The sequence below is a fragment of the Ochotona curzoniae genome, unplaced genomic scaffold (genome assembly GCF_017591425.1).
Source record: "Ochotona curzoniae isolate NIBS_2020 unplaced genomic scaffold, NIBS_Ocur_1.0 contig_2318, whole genome shotgun sequence".
Lineage (NCBI taxonomy): Eukaryota > Metazoa > Chordata > Mammalia > Lagomorpha > Ochotonidae > Ochotona > Ochotona curzoniae.
In genome coordinates this window covers 2054059-2076263 of record NW_024465419.1, presented here as the reverse complement: position 1 = coordinate 2076263, position 22205 = coordinate 2054059, and the positions used below count along the sequence as shown (strand labels likewise).

Sequence of the window (22205 nt, the reverse complement as noted above, 5' to 3'; positions counted from 1 at the left end):
ATCAGCTGGCACCTTGACTGTGGGCCTCCATTTTCCAGAACTTTCACATATAACTGTTTCCTGCTTAAGCCACCCAACCTGTTATTTTGTTATGGGAGCCCAAGCTAAGAGAGTATAACAATGTAAAACCAGATTTTAAAGCAAGCAAGCAAACAAAAAGATCATAGGCCAAGATTTTTACCCGGTTGAACTGTTTGCAAATGGCAAGGATTCTGCACAGATTCTGAGCAGCACAGAGAGAACTGTAGCTTGGATATCTAGTCCTGGTCACAGCCCTGATTTGGCAGTTTCCCCGCCCCCACTCAGTCCTATCCAATTGGGCTTGCTTAGGTGCTTACTCTTGATCATGGCTTCATTAGGATTAAATTTCAGATGGAAATGGGTCTGAAACACATGTTGAGTGTACTTGCTCCCAAGGGCCATTAAATCACCTTGTTATTTATTGCCCTCTAGAATCCTCTAATTTAAATGTGGTCTCTTCTCAGAGGAGAGCCCCAAGTAAATGTGAATGTGTTTAGACAATGTTATGGGTTTTGTAAACCCACAATTGAATTTCAGGCCTTTGTAGCAGTCCAGCCGAGATGCACTCCAATTAGAAATAATTGCTGTTAATGCTGTTATGATGTGTCAGATGCCCACTCTGCCCCTCAGACCTTTGTTCTCTCAAATCCTTTAAGAGCCTCTTTATTCTTCAACTAAATAGACAAGCCCCAAGAATATACGCTGTTGGAATTGTAATATAAGAGCAATATTGTGCTTCACTCTTAATTAACCTTGTTAACCAAGGATTTGGCACAGCACTTGGTGTGTATAAGCAGCACTTTGATCTTCTCTGAGCACATCCACAGTTCAATAGGATGTCACTCTGAAACAAGATGCCTTTTGTACCTTGGCATATACCAAATTCCCTGAGCATGCTTTGAGTAATGACGTGTTATTCCTGTGAATGAAATAATGTTTGTTAAGTATTAAGCTTAGGGGCCAGGCACAACAGATATTTATTATTATTGCTGTTATCATAAAATGAATTTCTTCTTTTGTTCAAGGATGAAGTAGTTTTGGGATTTTACAGGCTGTTGAAGATGGGACAGTCCACAATACATTCCAACTGCAGACTTGTTCGCTTTCTGCCCTTCAAATAGCATTCTACCTGTCAGAGACTCTGAATTCTTGCAGTTCTTATGGGATTTTTCAAGGTACCTCTTATCCCTTCCTGCTCCCTACAAGAATGCTGCTGGTTCTCTGACTGGACAGGTGCTGTCACCAATCAGGGAAGTGGACCCTTGGATATGATAATTAACACATGTTTCTTAGTCTTGCTTTTATAGTTCATCTCCAAAGCATAAAAGACGTTTGCCAGTTGATTAAACTGTACGAACACAATAGATCTGAGGCAAAAGCACCCTCGATGAATAAGCTTGCATCAAACCGCCCACTTTGTGGAAAAGTGCCTTGCCACAAATCCCCACTTGAAATACCAAGTTAAACACTTCAAACGAACCATCAGGACATGCTTTGTGTATCAACAAAGCAGTAGATCTAACTCAGCAGAATTTCATTTTTAGAGGAAGAAGCAACCACTCTTTGATCAATTCTAGGGAAAAAACAGGAACCTATTTGAGAATTTGGTTTAGGATCACCACTGAGGAGGGGTGTTCAGGAAGGCCCAGTAAGGCTTCCTGACGCAGTGGTGCTTGATGGACTTTCAGCCAGACTGCCATTTGGTTTGAGACTCTAGGGAATTGAGAAGGAAGTGTTTGTGTAGCAGTTTGGCAAGTAAAAGGCTGGAAGTGATCCTTTTGTACAATTTGTGATTCATGTTTGAAAAGGTCAATTCTGAGAATGAGGTGATAGGATATACATAGTTCTGTGTCCACTGAGAGAAGGCATTCATCTTAGCCCCACTCTTCCCTGTCTACACCCCCTTTGTGCAAGTTCAACCACAGCCACCTGCTCCATGGAAGTCATCGTTCCAATACCCAAAGCTCAAGGTAGCTCATGCAAGCAGCCCGTCTGACATATCAGTTGCAAATGGAAACCACAAAAATGACTGTCTCTGGTTTTGGAAGTAAACAAACCAAAGCCACAACTCAACAGAACAGGAGAGTGCAATCTTATTTTTAAAGACAGTGATTGAAAATTCTGGTCCAGATAGCACAATACAAATGGTACTTATAGTCTCTACATATATTCTATTGCCATCAAAAGTACTTTTCTTCTTTGATATAAGCCATAAGTAGTGTTGGGTATCAGATGACATCAACCATGGAGTTGGTCTTTAGACTTTCTTCTTTGGGCCAGTGAAGCCATCCATTACATTGAAGATGCCCAGATAGTCTCCTATGAGCATTCCTGTTTTGATGGGCAAAAAACTAAAAAGAACACAAGAGAAGAACTTTTCTTGGTTATCATTCACAACAGAATCTTTAGCAAGTTAGCCTCATGAAGACTTGTCTGCTAAACATGACTTGTACTCAGAGTCTCTAGAGTCCTCCTGGCTTTGTTGAAATCACCCAGTTCGCTTCTCAGTGCAGCTTCCGAAGTATCACGACATTTAGTTAAGACTGAAGAGGAGCAAGAAAATCTTGCGTAGTAGGGATAGGCTTTGGGGTAGCTGACCTGACCGGAATCTAAGGCATCATTTGCAGTGCTGGCTTAGGTAACTTATAAGGGTACTTTAAGCATTTTATAGAAAAATGGAATTATAAGGGCCCAGGGTGATGGTTCAGTGGCTAAATCCTTGCCTTGCAAGTTCCTGGACACATGAGGCACTGATTCATGTTCTGGCTGTTCTAACTTCCCATCCAGCTTCTTGCTTGTGGCCTGGGAAAACAGTGGAGGATGGCCCAACGACTTGGCATCTTGGCACCATGTGGGAGACCTGGAAGAAGCTTCTGACTCCTGGCTTCAGATTGGCTCATCTCTGGCTATTGCGGTCACTTGGGGGAATGAACCAGTGGATGGAAAATCTTTATCTCTGTGTCTCCTTCTCTATAAATCCATGTTTCCAATAAAAATAAAAACTTTAAAAGAAATGGAATTCTAAGATAAGTTTCTTTTGAGAAAAGAGTTTTGAAATCCATGCAGTTTTTTATCATATGCATTTTCATGAATTTTAAAAACAGACATTCTATTGATTTGATCTCCAATTTTTAGTTTTTCTTTCTCTCTTTCCACTCTGCCTCCCCTGGCAAAGAGAAATAAAGAGAGAAAGAGTGTGTGAGAGAGGCCAAGAGCCAAGAACTCAATCAAGGTCTCCCTATGGTGGGCAGGAATCCAAGAGTTTCTCCTCTCACTGCTCCTTCCCAGGGTTTGTATCTCAAGAGGGAAACTGTAGTTACATGATGCAGCTGGGTTTTTAACCCAGGCACTCCAAGAAGAGATGAGTGTCTTAATCATAAGGCTAAACACTTTCTCTATGAACTTTCTGAAGATCCCTGTACTTAGCTGTAGCCCTTAGTTTCCTTAAGTTTACAACACACTCTATTATCTCTGGGAGTCACCACTATGAGAAGATGCAATAGACAGTCATACTTTTGGCAAGACAAAGACTGTGTCTCCTCCCTCCTCACTTGCTCATCTAAAGTCACCATTCCATGTGGAATACTATCAGTCCATTGATCTTGACTTTAAAGGTAACTGCAGAGCATGGAAAGGTACAAGGCAGGCAGAACAAACCCAAGACTCGCTACAATGTAAGATAAAGAGAAGGACCCTGTACTTGTTCATTGTCCTTCTCTGTGTGTACCCTAAGATCTCCAGGTGATTCACGAATCTCCCACCCCATCTTATAACTTAAGGTATGATCAAGTGTCACTTCCTGGATGATACTATACTAAATCTTAAATCCCAACTTATATTCTTTCCCTTTCCCTTGCCCTTTCTGTTTGAGAGTCTCTTTCCTTGCTTTTATTTCTTTGCACTGCTATGACAACTAGGATTCCTTATTTTTTGCTTGTTTCTTTCTTGCTTCCCACTCCCTAAGAAAACAACTCCAAAGGCAACTATCTTATTTTGATTATTATTATAATAGTAGATTATAGGACAGGGACTGCACTTCTATTAAGTGCTTGCTGAATGAAGGTTTGATGGAGTGTTTACTTCATCCGTCTCAGGAACTATCTACTCTCTCAAGATGTGGCCCCAAGCTAGTATGTCATAAAAATAAATATATAACCTCCACAATTCAGCATGGAAAAATTCTGTGCTGTGTTGTTAAATTCAGCATTAATCTGATGTGGTAACATGTTATTGGGCAAGAAGTGCCCACTCTACTATAAATGTATCTGCTGCTGCAGAAACAAGACATCACACTCATTTACATGATGGGACACATTTTGTCTCTGACATAATGAAGAAAGTGAGGCCTGGAGAATATGGGAAGTATTCAGAGTCACAGACTTAACAGAAGGACCATAATCTCGAACTTTACATTGCTTGTCAAAGACTCTTGCTCTGAGTCTCATAGCTCAGAGCAAAACTAGAACCATCAGGAGAAAGTTTATAGACAGGTTTCAACTCAAAACAGCAGAGCAATGTGCTTCTTTTGTAAAGTAGAAACCTCTATGAAAGGAAGGACAACCAGATGGTGTGGTACAGTCTACAAAATGGACGGAGAGAATAGGAAGCAGCATCCTTTTTAGCAGTTTGGCAAAAATGTCACAAAGTACAGTTGATGATGTCCACAATGTAAACCTCAGGAATAGCAGAGAAAGATGAGCAAAAAGAACTTTCTTTCTTGTGTTTTTAAAAGTGATTTTCCTTTCAATTGTCTGGTCAATTTCTTTATATTAGTGTTCAACTATATTACCTATTAACATTTTTACCCAATCAACTTTTTCTGAAGCACTTGGCTTGACTTTGGGTGCTGTACTTGAAGAAGTACCTGTTTCAACAGAATTATTTCTTAATGGTTACACAAAAACACATCACTCCTTTACAAAACTCATCTCACTATGTCCAAAGGTCATTCAGGAAATCTATTTTTTATGAGACAAATGCAATCCTAAAGATGGCAGCCAGGGTCTGACTCATGTTTTTGACTTATAGAGGGGAGTACTACCATGCACTGTTGGTACTGCATCACCAAATTGTCACAGTGATTGGCTCACTGACCTAGGAGATTTTCTTTCTTAAAATTCATTCATGTGAGAGGCATTTTAAAGATAGCTTGTCCTGGGGGATTTGGAATGAACTGTTGACTGACACACTAGCAAAATGACAAAAAGCAGAGGTGGTTACCTTTTTAAAAACATGATGAAGTACAAAAACTTTGGCATATACAAGTACACTCTTTCTTGCAGAATAGCATCTATGATTTTCCTGACTGCATATTCTGGCTCCAGAATCGGCAACAGAGAAGGACACCTCGGGTATGAAAAGACAAAACACAAATTAACAAATTAGTAAAACAAACTCTTTTATGTTAGGGAATAAAAAGATACCAAGGTAATATCTACTTGTTTCTTTTCATTCCAGGTTCCATCTGTTTCTATATTTACTCTCTCATTACCAGTGTGGTATCAATGTGGTAGGACCACTAAAAGTCATGGGAAATGATGATTCCAAGAAAAACAACTATTGTTTAATGAAATCATATTAAACAGATGGCATAAATGTGATAAAGCTGGATGTTGCAAAACCCCCTGCTGTCTCCTTCATATGCAGATGTGCTTGCAATGGGCTGAACAGGTCCCTGTACACCTGCAACTGGAAACTCAATCTCCAGGATAATAATAGCCTCTGCAGGTAGAGTCTTTGGGAGGTAACATGGGACTGAGGGTGGAGCTCTCAGGAGTGGGATCAGGGCCCTTACGAAATGAGTCATAAGAGATTTCTCTCTGTTTTTCTGTCCTCACCTTCATTTTGCCAAAAAGCACATAATGTGACCACCTGCAAACTGCCCTTCCTGAACACTAGAGCTGTTATTACTTTGGGTTTGGACTTCTGCATCCAGAACTTTGAGAAAAAAATTCTGTTATTTGAGGCAAATAATGTTTGATATTGTTAAAGCACCCCACTCTTATAGAAACAGATCCCTTTCAAAGATTTCTAGACCTTCTAGAATCAAAGGAGGGTCACAGAATATGATTGGATAGCAGGAATGATGGCTGTCTGAACAGACTGGGATATGAACAGATTGAGAAGAACAGACTGAGAAGTTTTTACTTGCTCAATCATTTCCATTCCCCATTTTCTCAGTGAGAAGGAATTGTGAAACATGGTTTCAGACACAGCAGTGACAGGCAGAGCTGGGATTTCAGTCCTCCCAGGAGGGTTCCAGGACCCACCATCAGAATCAAGAAGGCTAAGACAAACATAATAACTCCGAAACTATTTAAATCAGAATGATTTCCAGAAAAATATTTACACAACTTGTAAAGCATATAAAATAAAATCAAATTGATAACCATAAAGCAAAAGGTAGACTTACCTACTAGTACAACCTTCAAACATCCCAGTTTTTATAAAAAATGGGCACACAATTGTGGTTTTGATCCCTTTTTGGTTTTGGGCATAATGCTCCATATATACAGATTCTGCAAAGCCAAAGGCTGCAAATTTACTTGCACAATAATCTGGAAAAGATAAACAATGCTAATGTACAATGATGCTTCAAAAGTTCATGGGAAAATCAGGGTAAAAACTAAGTTTATTTTGGTACCAAAAAGTTTGAAATCCATGTGCAGTTTTTTCATAATAAGTATTTCCCATGAACTTTGTGAAGACTTTTAATTTGACCTAAGGTTTTTGCTTTAGAGATTCATTTATTTTTATTGTAAAGGTAGATTTACAGAGAAAAAGATACAGAGATAAAGATCTTTTGTCCCCAGTTCACTCCCTAATTGCCTGAAATGGTCGAAGCTGAGAGCATTTGAAGCCAGAAGCCAGGAGTTTCTTCCAGGTCTTCTATGTGGGCGCTGTGTCCCAAGGTTGTTCTGAGACACACTGAGCTGATCTTAATTTTGTGGCTCTTAAATTGTGCCATTTAGATTAAGGCACAAGATGTACATCCATTTTCCACCTCAAAGAACTTCAATTCCACTGGGGCAGAATGTCATATAAGAGATAAAACAGCAGGTTACTTAGGAAACTAGGTTACAGAGGTCAGCATGCATCATGAGACTCAGATAAGGTTGTTTCCAATGGCAGCTCTTTTTTTCAACTTCAGAAGAGCAAAGCAACTGGTGACTTCAGCTTCCACCTCTGAAAGACCTTGAAAAGGCAGGGTAGTGGAAAGTACCCTTTTATATCTACTTTAAACTCTCTGTCCTTAATCACACTTGTTTTAAGAAAACATCTGAATACTTAATATACAGAGCAAAAAAGACTTGGAGGAGAAATAGGGTTTAGGTGGATTAATAATTCCCTTTGCCTCAGTCATTCAAGACATATTCATCTGCTGCATTGTGACACAGATATTGCAACTGGCAAACTCCATGTAACAAGTGCCAGGTGTGGGGTGGTCGGGACCAATACTGCCAAAGCTGGTAAAAGGCTGAAGAGACACTAGGGTAAAGGTCAAGTGCAGAATACTTTTCTGGATCATCTGACTCAGAAGGTATATATGCAACTCACTGAGCCCCAACTCAGGATCTGCGTTCTCAGTTAGTGACCACTGGTGGTTCTGAAGCAGAGTAGCCAATACCCATACTGGGGGAAATTATGATGGACTTAGTGGTTTGTCAGGTGAATTGTGGGTAGTCTCATATAAGAAGATAGGAATGCTGTGTTAGAAAAGGGATCAGTGAGAGTTGTAAATACGCTGATATGATTGCAAGGCAAATGGTTCATCAGACATCTAAGACAAAGTAAAGAATGACTCCTGAAGAATTCCAAGAAGGACAGAGGAAGGGCAGCCTAGGATTCAGAGAGTATAGGTTGATAATACCTTGGATGACTGGTTGTTCTAACTGAGATACACTGAGCTGATGTTAATTTTATGGCTCTTAAATTGTGCCATTTAGTTCAAGGCATCAGGGAGTGCCCAATGGCAAGCTATGCCAAACTACTTCAGCAATCTGTACAATCCAGGAGGCAGGGCAATTGCTCTGCATATCATCCTGGGGGGAAAGGACAAGGATTCTCTTCCTCTTTTGCTCCATGCTATTGCCAAGCAGATGACCATCACAGGAAAGTAAAATTGACTATTATTTACTGAGAGATCATAAACCAGAGAAAAAGTGAAGAGGCTAATTTTAGGTTTCCTGGGTTGAAGAAACTTTCTCCAACTCCCAGCATATGAAACTCCCTGACGGGAAACTTCAGGAGAAGGCTGAGTGATCATCTTTATCACCTAAATAATAGTGCTAGGGGAATTTTAGGGTTGCTTTACTGTTTAATTATTTGTTCAAAAAGCATTTTCAGTAAAGTGTCTCTTTCCTTCATTTATTTTTTTTTTTCAAAAATCTTTTAAGAGGCAAAGAGAGAGGGAGGGTGAGTGAGGGAGAGAAAGAATGAGAGGGAGAGAGAAAGAAGGAGAGTGCTTCCATCTGCTAGCTCGCTCAAATACCTGCCACACTTGAGCTCGGGGACAGGAACTTAACTCAGGTCTCCCACAAGCTTAGCAGGAGACCAGTGACTTGCGCCATCACACCGCAGGGCTTACATGAGTGAGAAGCTGGAAACCAAGGCATTGAGATATGGGACATAAATGTATTCAACTATGAGGCCAAATGTCCACTCCTTTTCTCTTCTTTAAACCCAGCAATTGCATAAAATCTAGTGATTCTTAAGGAAATACTTCAATTTCATGTAGCTAAATGTGTTTACATGAATTATGTTGCTCAATAAAGTTCTCAACCATTTATTATATAAGCCATATCTCTTCATTTATCATTTTTCATTCTAAGTGCATCAAATCACTGGTGGTTATTTAAGCCTATGGTGTAAATTAAAGTTGTAACGAATTTTGCAACCACATAATAATACTGTATTTCTCTTACCTGCTAGCGCATTAACTCCAACTAATCCAGCAGAGCTTGAAATGCAAACCAAATGTCCATGATTATTAGCAATCATAGCAGGTAGGAAGGCTTTGTATGTCTAAGATCAAGGGAAAAATTTTTAGCATTTAATATCACATTGTAGATTTTTCATATGTTTCTGTATTATTGCTGTGATAATTTTTTTCAACTTACAAAAATATTTGATACTTCAAACCTTAATATAGAAACTTAAACATCTTGAAAGTAACATGTCAACCTGTTACATCAACATTGTTTTATGTCAATAACATTATGAAAAATAACTTTTCAGACTGATATCTTTGCTCCTCTGATTCTTTTTAGCGACACAACATTAGAACAATAATGAAAGTAAAATAAGAAAATAGGAGTTGTGGTAGTCACTGCAAATTTGTTAATGAGTACTGAAGAATGGAATTGTTCAGATTTATACTTCCTTTCTTCCCTTGACTTAATTTTGAATTTCAGATTTCCCTTGAAAATTGTTCACAGGATATGCTGCTGTTGGCTTCCATTTAAAAAGAATTTTTTGTTTTAAATTCACCTCTATCTCTCTGAATAATGTTTTTATTTTTTCCCATCATCACGAAATAGATAATTTGTTAGAAAGAAGGGCAGTGTGCTGGCTTTTCATACTATCGAATGTCATATTTTGGGACTGGAAAAGGCAGGTGCAGAACTACCATTCTGTCTGATGGTAGTTCATCATACCCTGGACGCAGGGTGAAGTTTCATGCCAGATGACAGAACAATGCACAATTAAAAAGAAGATACAAAGCATAGAAAGGAACTTTTGGAAAAGATGTCTTCTGCAATAAGCAAGGAATTCTTCACCTTCAATGACCACATGGAAGTAAGGAGAAGCTAACATGTGGAAATGGGTAGAAAACAAAACAAAACAGTACCACAGGATAAAAAAAAAAAAACCCTCACGTCTTTGTAATCTTCCAAGAGCCACTACACTTCCTGGTGCCCCATTGTCCCACAATCCAAAGAACGTCTGTGAACTTATCCAAGAAGCACAGAGAGCCCAGAAGAGGGTGGAAGAGGCCAGGGAAACACTTGCATGTCGAGAAGAACTAGAAGAGGAAGAAGAGACCATGAAGCAGACAGGGAGTAAAACAGGGAGAAAGAAGACACAGAAATCCCAGGAATGGAGGTTTTTAAGGGGTTTTCACTCTCCATCCTTACTCGAACTGCCTGTGCATCGTTATATATTTCCATAATGTCATATGCACATCAGCTTCAAAAAGTTCATGAAAGGTGCACTTAAAGTTCGTTTTGGCACAAAGATTTTTCAAATTTTCAAATAGCTTCTCATAATAGGCATTTTCAAACAGAATATATTCTATATTAATTATATATTGTTAGAATAAAGATAGGCTATGTAACATTTATGTCTTTCATGTATATGTACCTATATATGTATGTATACAAAAAACAAAGTAGAAGCAAGAGAAATCATTTGCAGTATTTCTATAGTAACTTGCCGGCCATTAAGTTCTGACTCTTTGTTTTCTCCTTGGAAACCATACTATCGTAGTTGGGGTGAGAGCAGGAGACAGGCGATCAATAAGCACCAAATCACATGGAAGGCTACTACAGGAAAGCAGGGTGAGAAAGGCTGGAGGAAAGTGGAGGGCTCACAACTGCCAGCAAACACTCCTAGAAAGAGACTGCCTTCCTCGCCTGGGGACTGATCAGCTGTGAGCATGTCTAGAACCAAAGGTGAAAATCAGTGAGAGGCAGCATCAGGGCACACGCATGGCATGAGAAGGTCTGAGATAGCTAGTCTGAACAAAGGACAGGGAAGCAAGCCTCTGGCAGTGGGCACATCACTTTAAGAGTCTCATGTTCTACTGACTGAGCTAGCTTGGCCACAGGGCATCACTTGAGAAAGGGCTCTCTGTGCCCCTGGTGCTGGCAGCACATTGTGATGAGGGTATCTGGAGGAAACACAGTTAGTATTAGTGCTTGCTTTCACAATATCACTAAAAAAGTAATTTGCTTTTATCGTTAAAGGAGAGTGGGAATGGATTGAGAGAGAGAGAGAGAGAGAGAGGAAGAGAGAGAGTCTTTCATCTGTAGATTGTCTTCCCAAATGCCTCCAACAATCCGAGCAGAGCTGGCTGAGGCCAGAAGCCTGGAACTCATACAAGTCTCCAATACAGGTGACAGGGACTCAAGTAGTTGTATCATTATCTGTTGCCTCTCAGGATGCATAATACTTGCTTGATATTAATGATCTCTTTCATAACCGAAACACATCAACTGAGGCACATGACAACGCTACCTTTGTCCTGTCTAAAGCACATTCCCTTATTATATAGCCTTGATTGAGCAGTTCTTCAGTCCTGTAATCCCTGGTCTCATCGAGCTGTTAAGAGGACACGTGAGCCACGTGCAATCCCTAACCCTTGTAGGCAATCAGTGCATCACTGTCAGGTCAACAGGATAACTCGATTCTTTAAAATTACTGGGCAGAAGTTCTAGGAGATGTAGCTTTTGTGTGGTTAAGAGAGGAGAACCTAAAGACCAGAAGAAGTCCAAAACTGAGATATCTGGGCTTTACTGAGAGATACTTACAAAGTAAAAGAGCAAGTGGGAAGTACTTCTAACTGTCAGAGCAGCTTAAAATTTATTTTGGGAAGAAAAGGTAATTACCCACAAATGTGCTTTGAAGTTCACATCAAATGACTTTTCCATATGCTCATCTGGGCATTCAAGGAAGCTTTTGCCTGTTACGATTCCGGCATTGTTGATTAGGATGGAAACATCGCCAACCTCTTTTTTAACCTGAGTGGAATAATAAGAGCAGTATTACCAATGCAGCAATTCCTTATATGGTCTAGATTTTGTTTTCCTGTAGTTATAAGCATATGAAACCTTAGCTCAGACTAAGTTTCTAAACTCTAAAGCAAAACCTCTTTTATTTCCTGCAGTATCCACAATGCATTACAGAGCCAATTCTTTCTTTTTTTTTTTTTTTAAGATTCATTTATTTTTATTGCAAAGTCAGATATACAGAGTAGAGGAGAGACAGAGAGGAAGATCTGTCCGATGATTCACTCCCCAAGTGACTGCAATGGCCTGTAATCCAAAGCCAGGAGCCAGGAGCCAGGAACTTCTTCCAGGTCTCCCATGTGGGTGCAGGGTCCCAAAGCTTTGGGCCATCCTCCACTGCTTTCCCAAGTCACAAGTAGGGATCTGGATGGGAAGTGGGGCTGCCGGGATTATACCTGGTGCCCATATGGGATTTCGGCACTTTCAAGGTGAGGACTTTAGCCACTAGGCCACTGCGCTGGGCCCCCAGAGCTAATTCTAATGTCTTTCTTATTGTTTCCTCCCTGATAAGATGATTCTAATGTTAAAATGTTAGTTCCTTTTGCAGTGAGAACTATTCTTATGCCCAGTTATTCATAATTTGGCTCTGCACTCTGTATATATGGCATTTAAAAAAGATTTTTACTTATTTCTATTATTTTTTGCTAGGCACAGATGATCTTTCATCCACTGTCTTATTTGTGACTCAAATGCTCACAATAGCTAGACTTGGACTGAAGCTGAAACCAGTATTTGGAAACTCAATCCAGATCTCCCACACGAGTGTCAGGAATTCCTTGAGCCATCACTGCGGTTCCCAGGATCTGCATTGGCAGGATGCTGCAGTCAGGAATTTGAACTGGGAACCAAACCCATGTACTCAGATGTGGGACCTGAGCATCTTAATTGGCAAGCGAAATGCCCGCTAAATGTGATGTATCATTTTATTCAATGTAAAGGGAAGTAAACATAGCCCCATTATGACTAGATATCATATAGAAAAGGATCTAGCACACAGAGAAATGACAGTTGATGTAGGGCATGAATGGAAAAAGAAGATTAACCGGTATTGTAAATCCACACAGTGCAGATTAGAATCTGCCTGCCTATCTTGCTTGCATCAATTGGCTGTTCTCTCCACCTCCCACTTCTAGGCATAAGAACTGGGAGGGACAAATAAAAGAAAATCTTGTTTGTTGCTGGGATACTGGCCAGAGTAGACATTCAGTCCTTTTTATTTAGGAAGTAAAACTTATTTGTGTAACGTTGGCACCTTTCCCTTCTCATAAACCTCTAGCCTGCAACCTTGGTTCCTGCATGAGACATTGATGACATGAGGTGGGACTGTCCCAGCACTTTGCTATGGATTCTGCATTTGACAGCTGAGTCTGGCTGCAACTAAGTAGGACAGTCCCAAAACAAATGGGGTGGGCTTGTCAAATTTAGTTCTGTAAGATGTACTGGGCATCCTGTGATTGGAGATGATAGGAAAGGAGGTGTAATACAGAAAGACCAATTTGAAAGTAAAAAACTCGCCTTCCAATAATGGGCAAACCTTTCGCTAGCAAGCGAGCAATGCACTGACCCCCGGATCTCACTTGACCTCAGAAACTATGGAAGAATTTTAGGACACATGTGGGCAGCTCATGGTAGGTTCACTCAATTTCCATTCTCCCAAACCAGGCAGTTCTGGAAGACACAAAGTGACCAAGCAGACTGATGTTGATGTATGCAGGCCATATGAGGGCACAGAAGTCTCTAGGGGGGCAAGGAATATGCTTCTGTGAACCAAAAACATCCTTCCTATCAAAACATTGGTACTTTGAGCCCCTAAAGAGCTTTCTTTACATGTGCCTTGGTACAATCACCAAACAAGTTGATGTGATCTTGAGGGTAAATAACATACCACGGTTTTCTTATGATTCTTTAAAAGAAACATGCATTCAATGAAAGCCGTGAGTCCCAGTGCAATTCTCAATGGCTACGTCCTCACCTTGTAAGAGCCAGAATACCATGTGAGCACCAGTCCATGGTGCTGCTCCACTTTCTACTCAACTCCCTGCTTTTGGCCTGGGAAAGCAGTAGAGGAAGACTCAATGTCTTGGGACCCTGAACCCATGTGAGAGGCCAGGAAGAAGCTCCTGGTTCCTATCTTTGGATCAATTCAGCTCTGGCTATTGTGGCCATTTGGGTAGTGAACCAGCAGAGAGAAGATCTTTCTTTCTTTCCTTATCTCCATAAATCTGATCTGCCTTTCAAAATAAATAAATCTTTAACAAATGAAAGCCATTAAGGTAGAATGAATATAGACTGGTTTTAAAATCAGACTAAATTTGAGTGCAAATCCTGGCCTGGTCATGTAGTAGTTCTGTGGCCTGGAAAAGGCTATTTAGTATCTTTCTGCCTTGGTTTCTTCATGCATACTTTTAACCTCATGGGAGTCAATACAGGCAGTAGATTGTGATGGATAAGAATCAACCAGCTCAAGTCGCAGTTGCAGTTCAGCTTCTTATTAGTTGTGAGCCACTTACTGACCTGCCAGAACTCTCAGTTTCCTTCATTTGTGGGAGGTGGATAAGACTGAATTTTATAAGGATGTGCTCTAATAATCACAGTACCTTGCATATGCTAGCAAGTATAAAATCTCCATTGCCACTCTCCATACAATATTTTGAAAATGAGATATTAAAGACAGATACATAGGAATTGAGAAAGGCAAAAGAGAACAATGCCAATGTACTTCCAGGTATTAGGGTTTTTTACAACCCACAGAAAGTGTTCTTGATTTACCTGATCGGCCACTTTGTATACTTCTTCCCTCCGGCTGCAGTCACAGGTGTAGGCATGTACTTTCATGGCTCCAGCATTCAGAGCCAACTGGCACGTCTCCTCATTGCCTTCTTTATTGATATCCCAGAGAATGAGCACAGAGCCCAGGCGGGCAAACTGCAAGGCCAGGAGCCTTCCCAGTCCACTGCCTGCACCTGTTATGAGGACTATCTCACCAGCGACGTTCTTCCGCGGCTTTGAGATTATGGCGAAAACTATACCTTCCAGAAAACTGAACAGAGACTTTCCTAAGAAGACAAGAAAGTTTGCTGCTTTCAGGTGGGAAGACATGTTCTAGAAGACACCTAGAAAGAAAGATGGAAAGTTTGTTTCTTATGTACAGCTCCTAGTTTCTACAAAAAGGGAAGTAACTGAGAAACATGATTGAAACAACTGTCCTAGTAGCCCAGTCTGACTCCAGAAAGGGGCAGGAACCCAATGGGTCAATATCTGGTTCACCTTTTCTGTGTGGTCTCCAAGCTCAGCAACTGCCCTTAGACTTTCTGTGTGCCATACATGCAGAAATGTGGGTTAGCCAGAAACTGTAAGAACCATACCCAACCTTAACCCAGCAGTAAGTCACTGTATCTTCCTAATAAGTGGTTCTCCACAATAACCACAAATCCTGTTGATTGATTTTATGTCCAAAGACTTGACCACATCACAGCATTTATGACTTATCTGCTACATTTCTGCTTTTATTCCTGCTTCCTTTTAGATTTGTCTGTTCTTATTTTGTCCTATTGTCCTTTAACTTTGTGTCATTGCTCCAAATCTGAGATTCCAAGGGAAAATGTAAATTTCTATTTGTATAGACTATTTGAAGAAGTCTTCTGAAACTTCTCCAATGGATTTTTTGGCAGTGTCACAATAGTAGGGGACTCAAAGTGGTTCATTGTAAAATTGGAATGAAGAGATGTTTATCTTAAAAAAATCTTGAAATACATTTCATAATACACATTTCTTTCCCAAAACATTGGTTTACATTTAATGAATCTTTCTACTTGTGGCTTCTAGCCACTTGGATCCAATGCTCACCCCCACTCCTCGCCACTCCTAGCTCTTACTCTCTCATCTCCCACCCTTATCTCTCAACTCTCTGTTGAAGAATTTGACCTTCAAAATGACCAGATATCTTGAACTTTTTCTTCCTTACTACAATGTAGGAGCCCAAGAAGAACAGAGAAAAGCGTTCACAGTACTACACAGTAGGCCCCAACTCCTCTGAGTATGAGGAAGGATACCTTTGAGTCCACCCCTTCTAAGACCAGGCAGAACATGTTTCTGACCTGGACATTGACATGGGTACTGAATGCCTGTGTTAGTGAATCAAGACTGGCAAATTTTCTCTGAGGACATTAGCGTGCCAGAAATAATATGTATATATCCCCTAGGAATGTTGTAAGTATCCTCAGATAAACCATTCCCCAAGCACTCAAGATCCCTCGTCACCAAATCCACATTACTTAAGGGACCTTGGTGAGATAGATCTGCACTCCTGGCTTGCTCTGCCCAGCACTGAAACCTAGGGCAGGCTACTTAAACACCTCTGGGACTGGTTTCACATTTCCCAGTTCTGTGACATAGGGTGCTATTATGTATGCAATGAGAATGTTCTGTACTTGACTGCCATGCTTGGCTTGCACTGAGCACTTTACACGGTTATTGCATTTTTCAGAGTCAGAGCAGATGCCCAAGGTGAAATTTAGGTCTACTGGATAAATTAAAGGCCTTCCTTTGACTGGTAGCTCCTGCTGTCAGTTACAAATGCTTTGATAAAAATGAGTTTATAAAATAAAATGCTTTACCAATCATTAGCTGAGGGAGGAGGGTGGGTCTCATTTCCTCCTGAATGAGAAAACATATTTTGTCAGGGGCATATAGCTCTGGGGGGTGGAAGGTTCCCCAAACAGGTGTTCAATTAAGAGATTCAGACAAGGGCACAGGTATGAGGGGGAGAGTGACAAAAGGACAGTAGGTCTTCACTTTCAGATTTGGCTGAGGACAGTCTAGTTGCTAGTATTAATGGTTATTGGGGGTAGGGGACAGACTTACCTAGAGAAGGGCTTGCTATTGGGCCTTTAGAAAATGCCAGAGTCAAGTGCCATAAATTATTGCTCCTATTTTTTTTTTTTGTACAGATAAGATCAGAGAGAATACAAGATAAAAGATGTTTGCTTGGCTTATTTATTGAACACTGACGGGTTCAATTCTAGGCATTGGGGCTGAAGAGCTAGGCAGCTGCCCACAGTTGCTGGCTGCTGAAATAATAGTCTAGTTAAAGAGAATAGACTGAGATGACATTAAGAGGCTCATTATGAACTGTTGTGTTGTAAAGGAAAGAACAGGTGCTACAGAGAAGATGTCAGGAGAGCTGGTCTGGAGTAGGGTCTGGGGAAGAAATGTGAAGGTGTGTGGGAAGGGCCACTTGAGATGTTCAAATGAAGATACGGGCAAAGTGGAGAGAGAGTGGACAATAGTTTACTCGACAGAGGGACAGAATAGTCTGAATGTTAAGGTGGACCTGACCTGCACATCTAGCACTGTCCAGAGGAGGAGGAATGCTTGCTGCAAGAGGCAAGTGCACCCTGGTCGTATAATGAATGCTTCCTGTTGTGGCACATTGGGCTTCCCCTGCTTTGGTAGAGACAGTCCCAAACCCCCTGCCTCCTTTGATCACATTGGTTTTCCAAGAGTAACTTTGGAATGATTGACGGTGTCTCCTAGACACTGCAGACCCTAGAAGGAAAGTGCCCTGAAGGAAGACTCTCATTTTAAATACACAGTCAATGAGCACGTGCCTGTAGACTTGGAAGCGTGAGAGTCAGACTTGGGATAGTATTGGGACACCATGGGCACCCTCATCCTAGGCATACCACGGCAATTCAGGCCAAGTCACTTTGCCCCCTTTCAGACCAGCTATTGTGCAAATCCATCCCAGATGGATAGAGGTCTCCTTTTCTCCTCCAGTACTTCACGTGGCCAGAAGCCTCACCATGAGCCTGGGTGTCCCCAGTATTCACCTCTTTCAATGTTGGCCTGGTGTAAGACCTAGGCTAGATCAAGATCATGACTAATTCTTGTTTGGCAGATGTTTCCCAGGCTCTTAAAAGCTCAGTGGCTTGAGGTTGCTCCTAGCTGGATAAACTTAATGTGCCTGTGCAGGCAGTGAGTTCATGAGATTAAAGTTTGGGTTGCAGTTTTACATCTGTCATTGTTTCCCCTTCAAACTTGCTAAAAAATTATTTTACCTCTTGTGTTTCAGTTTCTTTCTTTGGAAAAAGGATTTTCTAAATCAATGTATTTGCACAGGAAGCTGTATAAATTAAATGGGTTTATACAGGTAAAGTATTCAGGAGCAATTTAGGGTCCGTTTTAGTCCATACAAACTTCTGTTCAAATTAGGGGGAAATGTATGTGTTTTCCTGTATACAGCTCTGTTAAGTGTATACTGGCTGGGAGACAAGGTCCAAAAGGAGTTGGCTGGATAACAGTGCCTGCTGGTTTCCATAAAACCTCTCCTTCTGCTCTCCATTTGCATGATGCCGCACAAGCACAAAGTGCAGACCCTGCCAGAATAGTGCCAGGCAATGTACAGAGAAAATTTTTCTCATGCTAAAATCCCCAACCCCAAATGCTCCCAGATCCAAAAGAATTTGAATGCCGACACAGCATCTACATGGCATCTCCACATCTGAGTTCCTGTGATGAATTCAGACCACATGTAGGAGCACTTAAAACGTTGGGTCGAAACACCTTCAGGCTACGTGCCTGAGGTTGTATGAGACACATACATCAATTTTAAGGTCAGCCTTAGGACTCCTCCTTAGGGTATCTCACTGGGCACATGCAAAAATTACCAACTCTGAAAAAAATCCAAAAATGTGAAGCAGTTCCTGATCCAAGCATGTCACATAAAAATCCTCTACTTTCACTGCTACTGTGAGTGTTCCTGCTAGCATTTAATTAGTTCTCCCTGGTTGGCCAATGACAGTCACACGAAGTATAGTTACAAACAAAAGTAAGGATAGACCCATTTACTGTAAACACTCATTCTCAAAAGTGACATGTACATTAAATTTAATCACGATGAAGATTTCTTTGGTGTCTCCCCTCCCTGTCATGGTCTACCGGGTCCAAAGGCTGAGTTAAATTGAGTTCATCTTCAGCAGGGAATGTCTTCTCTCACCCCATCCTTCTACTCCCGCCCAAGGTGCAGTGGCAGTCTGCTCCCCTGGTCGCAGGGGCAGATTGTCTAACAACCACAACTTTGACTGAAAGGGTTGAACTGGGTGCCATGGGGTAGGGAGTGGGGAATACACTCAGCAACTGAGAGCAGGAAAAAGGCTGTAGGAGGAGCCGACGGGAGGTGTCTCCTGCACTGCTGGGGAAGAGGAGGGAGCTGTCAGCTAGGAGAACCGGAGGGACCTCAGGACACCTGAACGGCACACTCCTTGGCAGTGCTAGTTCTCTCTAGCTTGCCGCATCCCTCAGCCCACCTCTGGATCAGTTGGCGCAGCTGACTATCCGACCCCTTGTGCGTGTCCCGGTCTACACCAGAGCATAACACGACTTTGTACAACTCTCGTCAGGGTGTGAAGCTAGTGGACACTTCCTCGGGGAGGCAGTTCTTGGGGACCGTGATCTCGGCTACTCACCCCAGAGACTTGCCCTTGCTGCCGGCCTTGTTCGCCCAGGCGCCCGGGTTCTGCAGGTGTTTATCCCGGCGCGGGTCGGAGCTCAAGTGCAGGGCCGCACCCGCGCGCCAGGGGTGGGGCCTTGTGCGCCGGAGGTGGGGCGCCCGAGCTCAGCCCTCGCCACGTGGGCGTGCTCTGCGTTCCTTCTTGCCCTAGCCCCGAGATTTAGAAACTGGAAATTCAATCCTGGAGACGAGCACGGCGGGACTTCCAAGTTTAACATTTCCGATGCCAAGGGTGCATTATGAAGTCAGAGTGTCTGGGCCGGAAGGAATTCAAGCGTCAGTTTCCCAGGGTTTTGCTGAACACAGCCCAGAGCCTGGGGGATCTAAGTGTTAGGGCAGGATAGTGAAAGGGGACAGGAGACAGGCGCGGGGATCAGGAAGGGAGAGTGGCCGGCAGCAGCAAGGGACCCAACTTCTCCAGCTACATCTAATGTCTCCTCTTGGGATCCAAAGTCAACAGTTTTCCTTCCGGGAGGGGGGAGGGAAGGTTTGTGGGTGTGGGTGTGGTCTTAGTATCCACCTGGGAGGCCGTGGGTGGCTGCTGGCAGGAGTGGCAGGAGGTGAGGGTGCTGGAGGGTGGCCAGACTAAGGGTGAGAACGAAATTTGTTCTGAGATGAAGTTGGGCAATTAAAAAGAGGAAAAGGCAAGTTATGCTGCAACCTAACCTATATTTGCTGAACAGCACTGCACACCAAGATTCTGAAGACATAGCAATGAGAGAGCTGTCAAGAAAGAAAGGACAAAGATAAGCATCCATGAATAAAATTAGCAAATGATCTCATGTAAGCAGCGGTCCCCTTGGGAATACTTACAATAGAGGGTGGAGTTTGATGGATGGCATAAGGAGTAGGAGTGACAAAGAACCACAGGGTGCTGAAGGGAGAATGGGAAGTCAAGACAAGCTTGGATCTGGAATTCCATCTGTCTATGTCTGGGTTGCATTTAGGGGTATACAGACATTTGTTCTTTGCGTGAGAGAACAAGTAGGTAGGCAGTACATGCCAGAAAGAATGGGCACAGCTGAGGGCTGTGTTGAAGGGGCCCTCTGCCCTGTGGGAGCATTTGAGTAACTGGCCTCTGGGAGGGTGGGTGAGGCAGGGGTGTGTGCACTGATTTCTGGTCTGCCATGGTCACCCAGGGGCACTCACTGTGCAAGGATCTGCAGAGCTCCTAAGAGGCACTGGGAGAGTCATTCAGGAACTGCACAGGGTGAGTGATGCACACAGCTCAGGTGCTGCCGGGAGTCCCTAAGGAGGACACCTAACCAGCATGAATGAAAAGGGGTAGCTGAGTTGGAAGGGCCTTCCAGACTGGAGGAGATGACCTGGACTGAGGCGGGTGGCTCACAACACCTGAAAGAGAGAACACAGCCGGGCTTGTTGGATGAGGACCCCACACATCATCCAGTCTGTCTGCAAAGAGTTCAGGTGGCTGGGCCTTGGAAGACTCCACTTTCATCAACTGCGTGACTCTTGAGCGTAGCTCTGAGTTGGTACTCTTCTTTCTGATTGGAAGTGCAGGGTGAGCCTCAAGAAAGCAATGTTGAGTGTTACTGGAAATTTCCCCAATACTAAATATGGGGTGTAGACAGAGTCAGATGCATTGTGGATACAGGTGAAGAGATGCATTGTGGATACAGGTGAAGAGATGCATTGTGGATACAGGTGAAGAGATGCATTGTGGATACAGGTGAAGAGATGCATTGTGGATACAGGTGAAGAGATGCATTGTGGATACAGGTGAAGAGATGCATTGTGGATACAGGTGAAGAGATGCATTGTGGATACAGGTGAAGTGTCTAGAGACCCTGCTGTGCGGAGATGCCCATCTTCAACTTGATGTGCAGGAAGGCAGAGGATCCATAAACCCCAAAACTAAAGGGCTTTAAAAGAGTTATTGATTTTCACATTTTCTGATTTATTTGAAAGGCAGAATTACAGGGAAAGAAGGGCAGAGAGAGAGCTCATTTGTACACTCTTCAAGTGGTCACAATGGCTAGACCTGGATAAATCAGAGGCTGGGAGCTAGGAGCTTCTGCTGGGTCTCCTACGTGTTTGTAGGTGTTGGGCCATCTCCCACTGCTTTTCCAGGCACACTAGCAGAAAGCTGCATCAGAAGTGGAGCAGTCAGGACTTGAACCTGTGCCCATATGGGATGTTGGCATTGCAGGCAATGGTTTAATCAGCTATTCTACAATTCCTGTCCTAGAAGGAATTTTAAATTCCTTTTGAATGAAGGCTAGGAATGGACAGTTGAAGATAAAAAAATTTACAGTGGCTAAATAAATGCATCAAAAAATGAGATAACCACGTCTTGGTTTCATAGGTCTTAGCGTCAAAGACACACATACTAAAGTTTCTTGTCTTTGAAATGGACAAATATTGAAATAAGAAAATGAAACATGTTCCTAGAGGAGTAGTGTCAATTATGTAATTCTGGGAACAAGGAGTGAGAGAGGTGCTTTCTGACCCAGTTCCACCCACAGGATTTTAGCTTCTCCAAAGAATCAGGTTTTGTTTGCTGCCTTCAGAAAAACAAACTGGGTCATCACAAGCTAAGGAAGAGAAAGCAATTTTTCACTCCTTTGAATCCTATGAATGCATCACCTCTTTAGGAGGTAAGGTATAATAGTGAAACAAGCCATATAATTAATTTCTAAGAGGTTTGTACAAGTAGAGTAGTCTGGAGTCACATTTATAAACTTACGTTAATCAAGGGCATGAAAAACATTACTCACCTGCTATGAATTGCAAAAACATAGTATCAAAGTCAGTATAAGCTCTGGTCCAAGTTTTCTATGAAAAATTGATTTAGGTATATTGAAAATACTGAAAAATATATTCACCAATATCTGAACTTATTTTAAAAAATTTATGGAACAGTG

At 42.1% G+C, this 22205-nt stretch overlaps 1 protein-coding gene across 1 annotated transcript; it reads right to left on the bottom strand.

Annotated features, from left to right (window-relative positions):
• Positions 1-2090: 2090 nt before the first annotated feature.
• SDR16C5 (short chain dehydrogenase/reductase family 16C member 5) lies at positions 2091-19338 on the bottom strand. Its single transcript, XM_040972703.1, has 7 exons — positions 19277-19338; positions 14580-14923; positions 11631-11762; positions 8946-9045; positions 6434-6578; positions 5242-5367; positions 2091-2372 (listed from the first exon to the last, which is right to left on the bottom strand). The coding sequence occupies exons 2-7, from the start codon at positions 14907-14909 to the stop codon at positions 2279-2281; spliced, it is 927 nt and encodes a 308-aa protein (XP_040828637.1). The 5' UTR covers positions 14910-14923; positions 19277-19338; the 3' UTR covers positions 2091-2278.
• Between the last annotated feature and the right edge of the window lie 2867 nt (positions 19339-22205).

Excerpts from the sequence above, each read along its gene's own strand:
- SDR16C5 (XM_040972703.1), bottom strand. The coding sequence starts at position 14,909 with ATGTCTTCCCACCTGAAAGCAGCAAACTTTCTTGTCTTCTTAGGAAAG. Across the intron at positions 9,046-11,630 it reads ACTTCAAAGCACATTTGTGG|ACATACAAAGCCTTCCTACC; the intron begins GTAATTACCTTT and ends CCTTGATCTTAG. Across the intron at positions 2,373-5,241 it reads TTCATCATGTTTTTAAAAAG|TTTTTTGCCCATCAAAACAG; the intron begins GTAACCACCTCT and ends TGTTCTTTTTAG.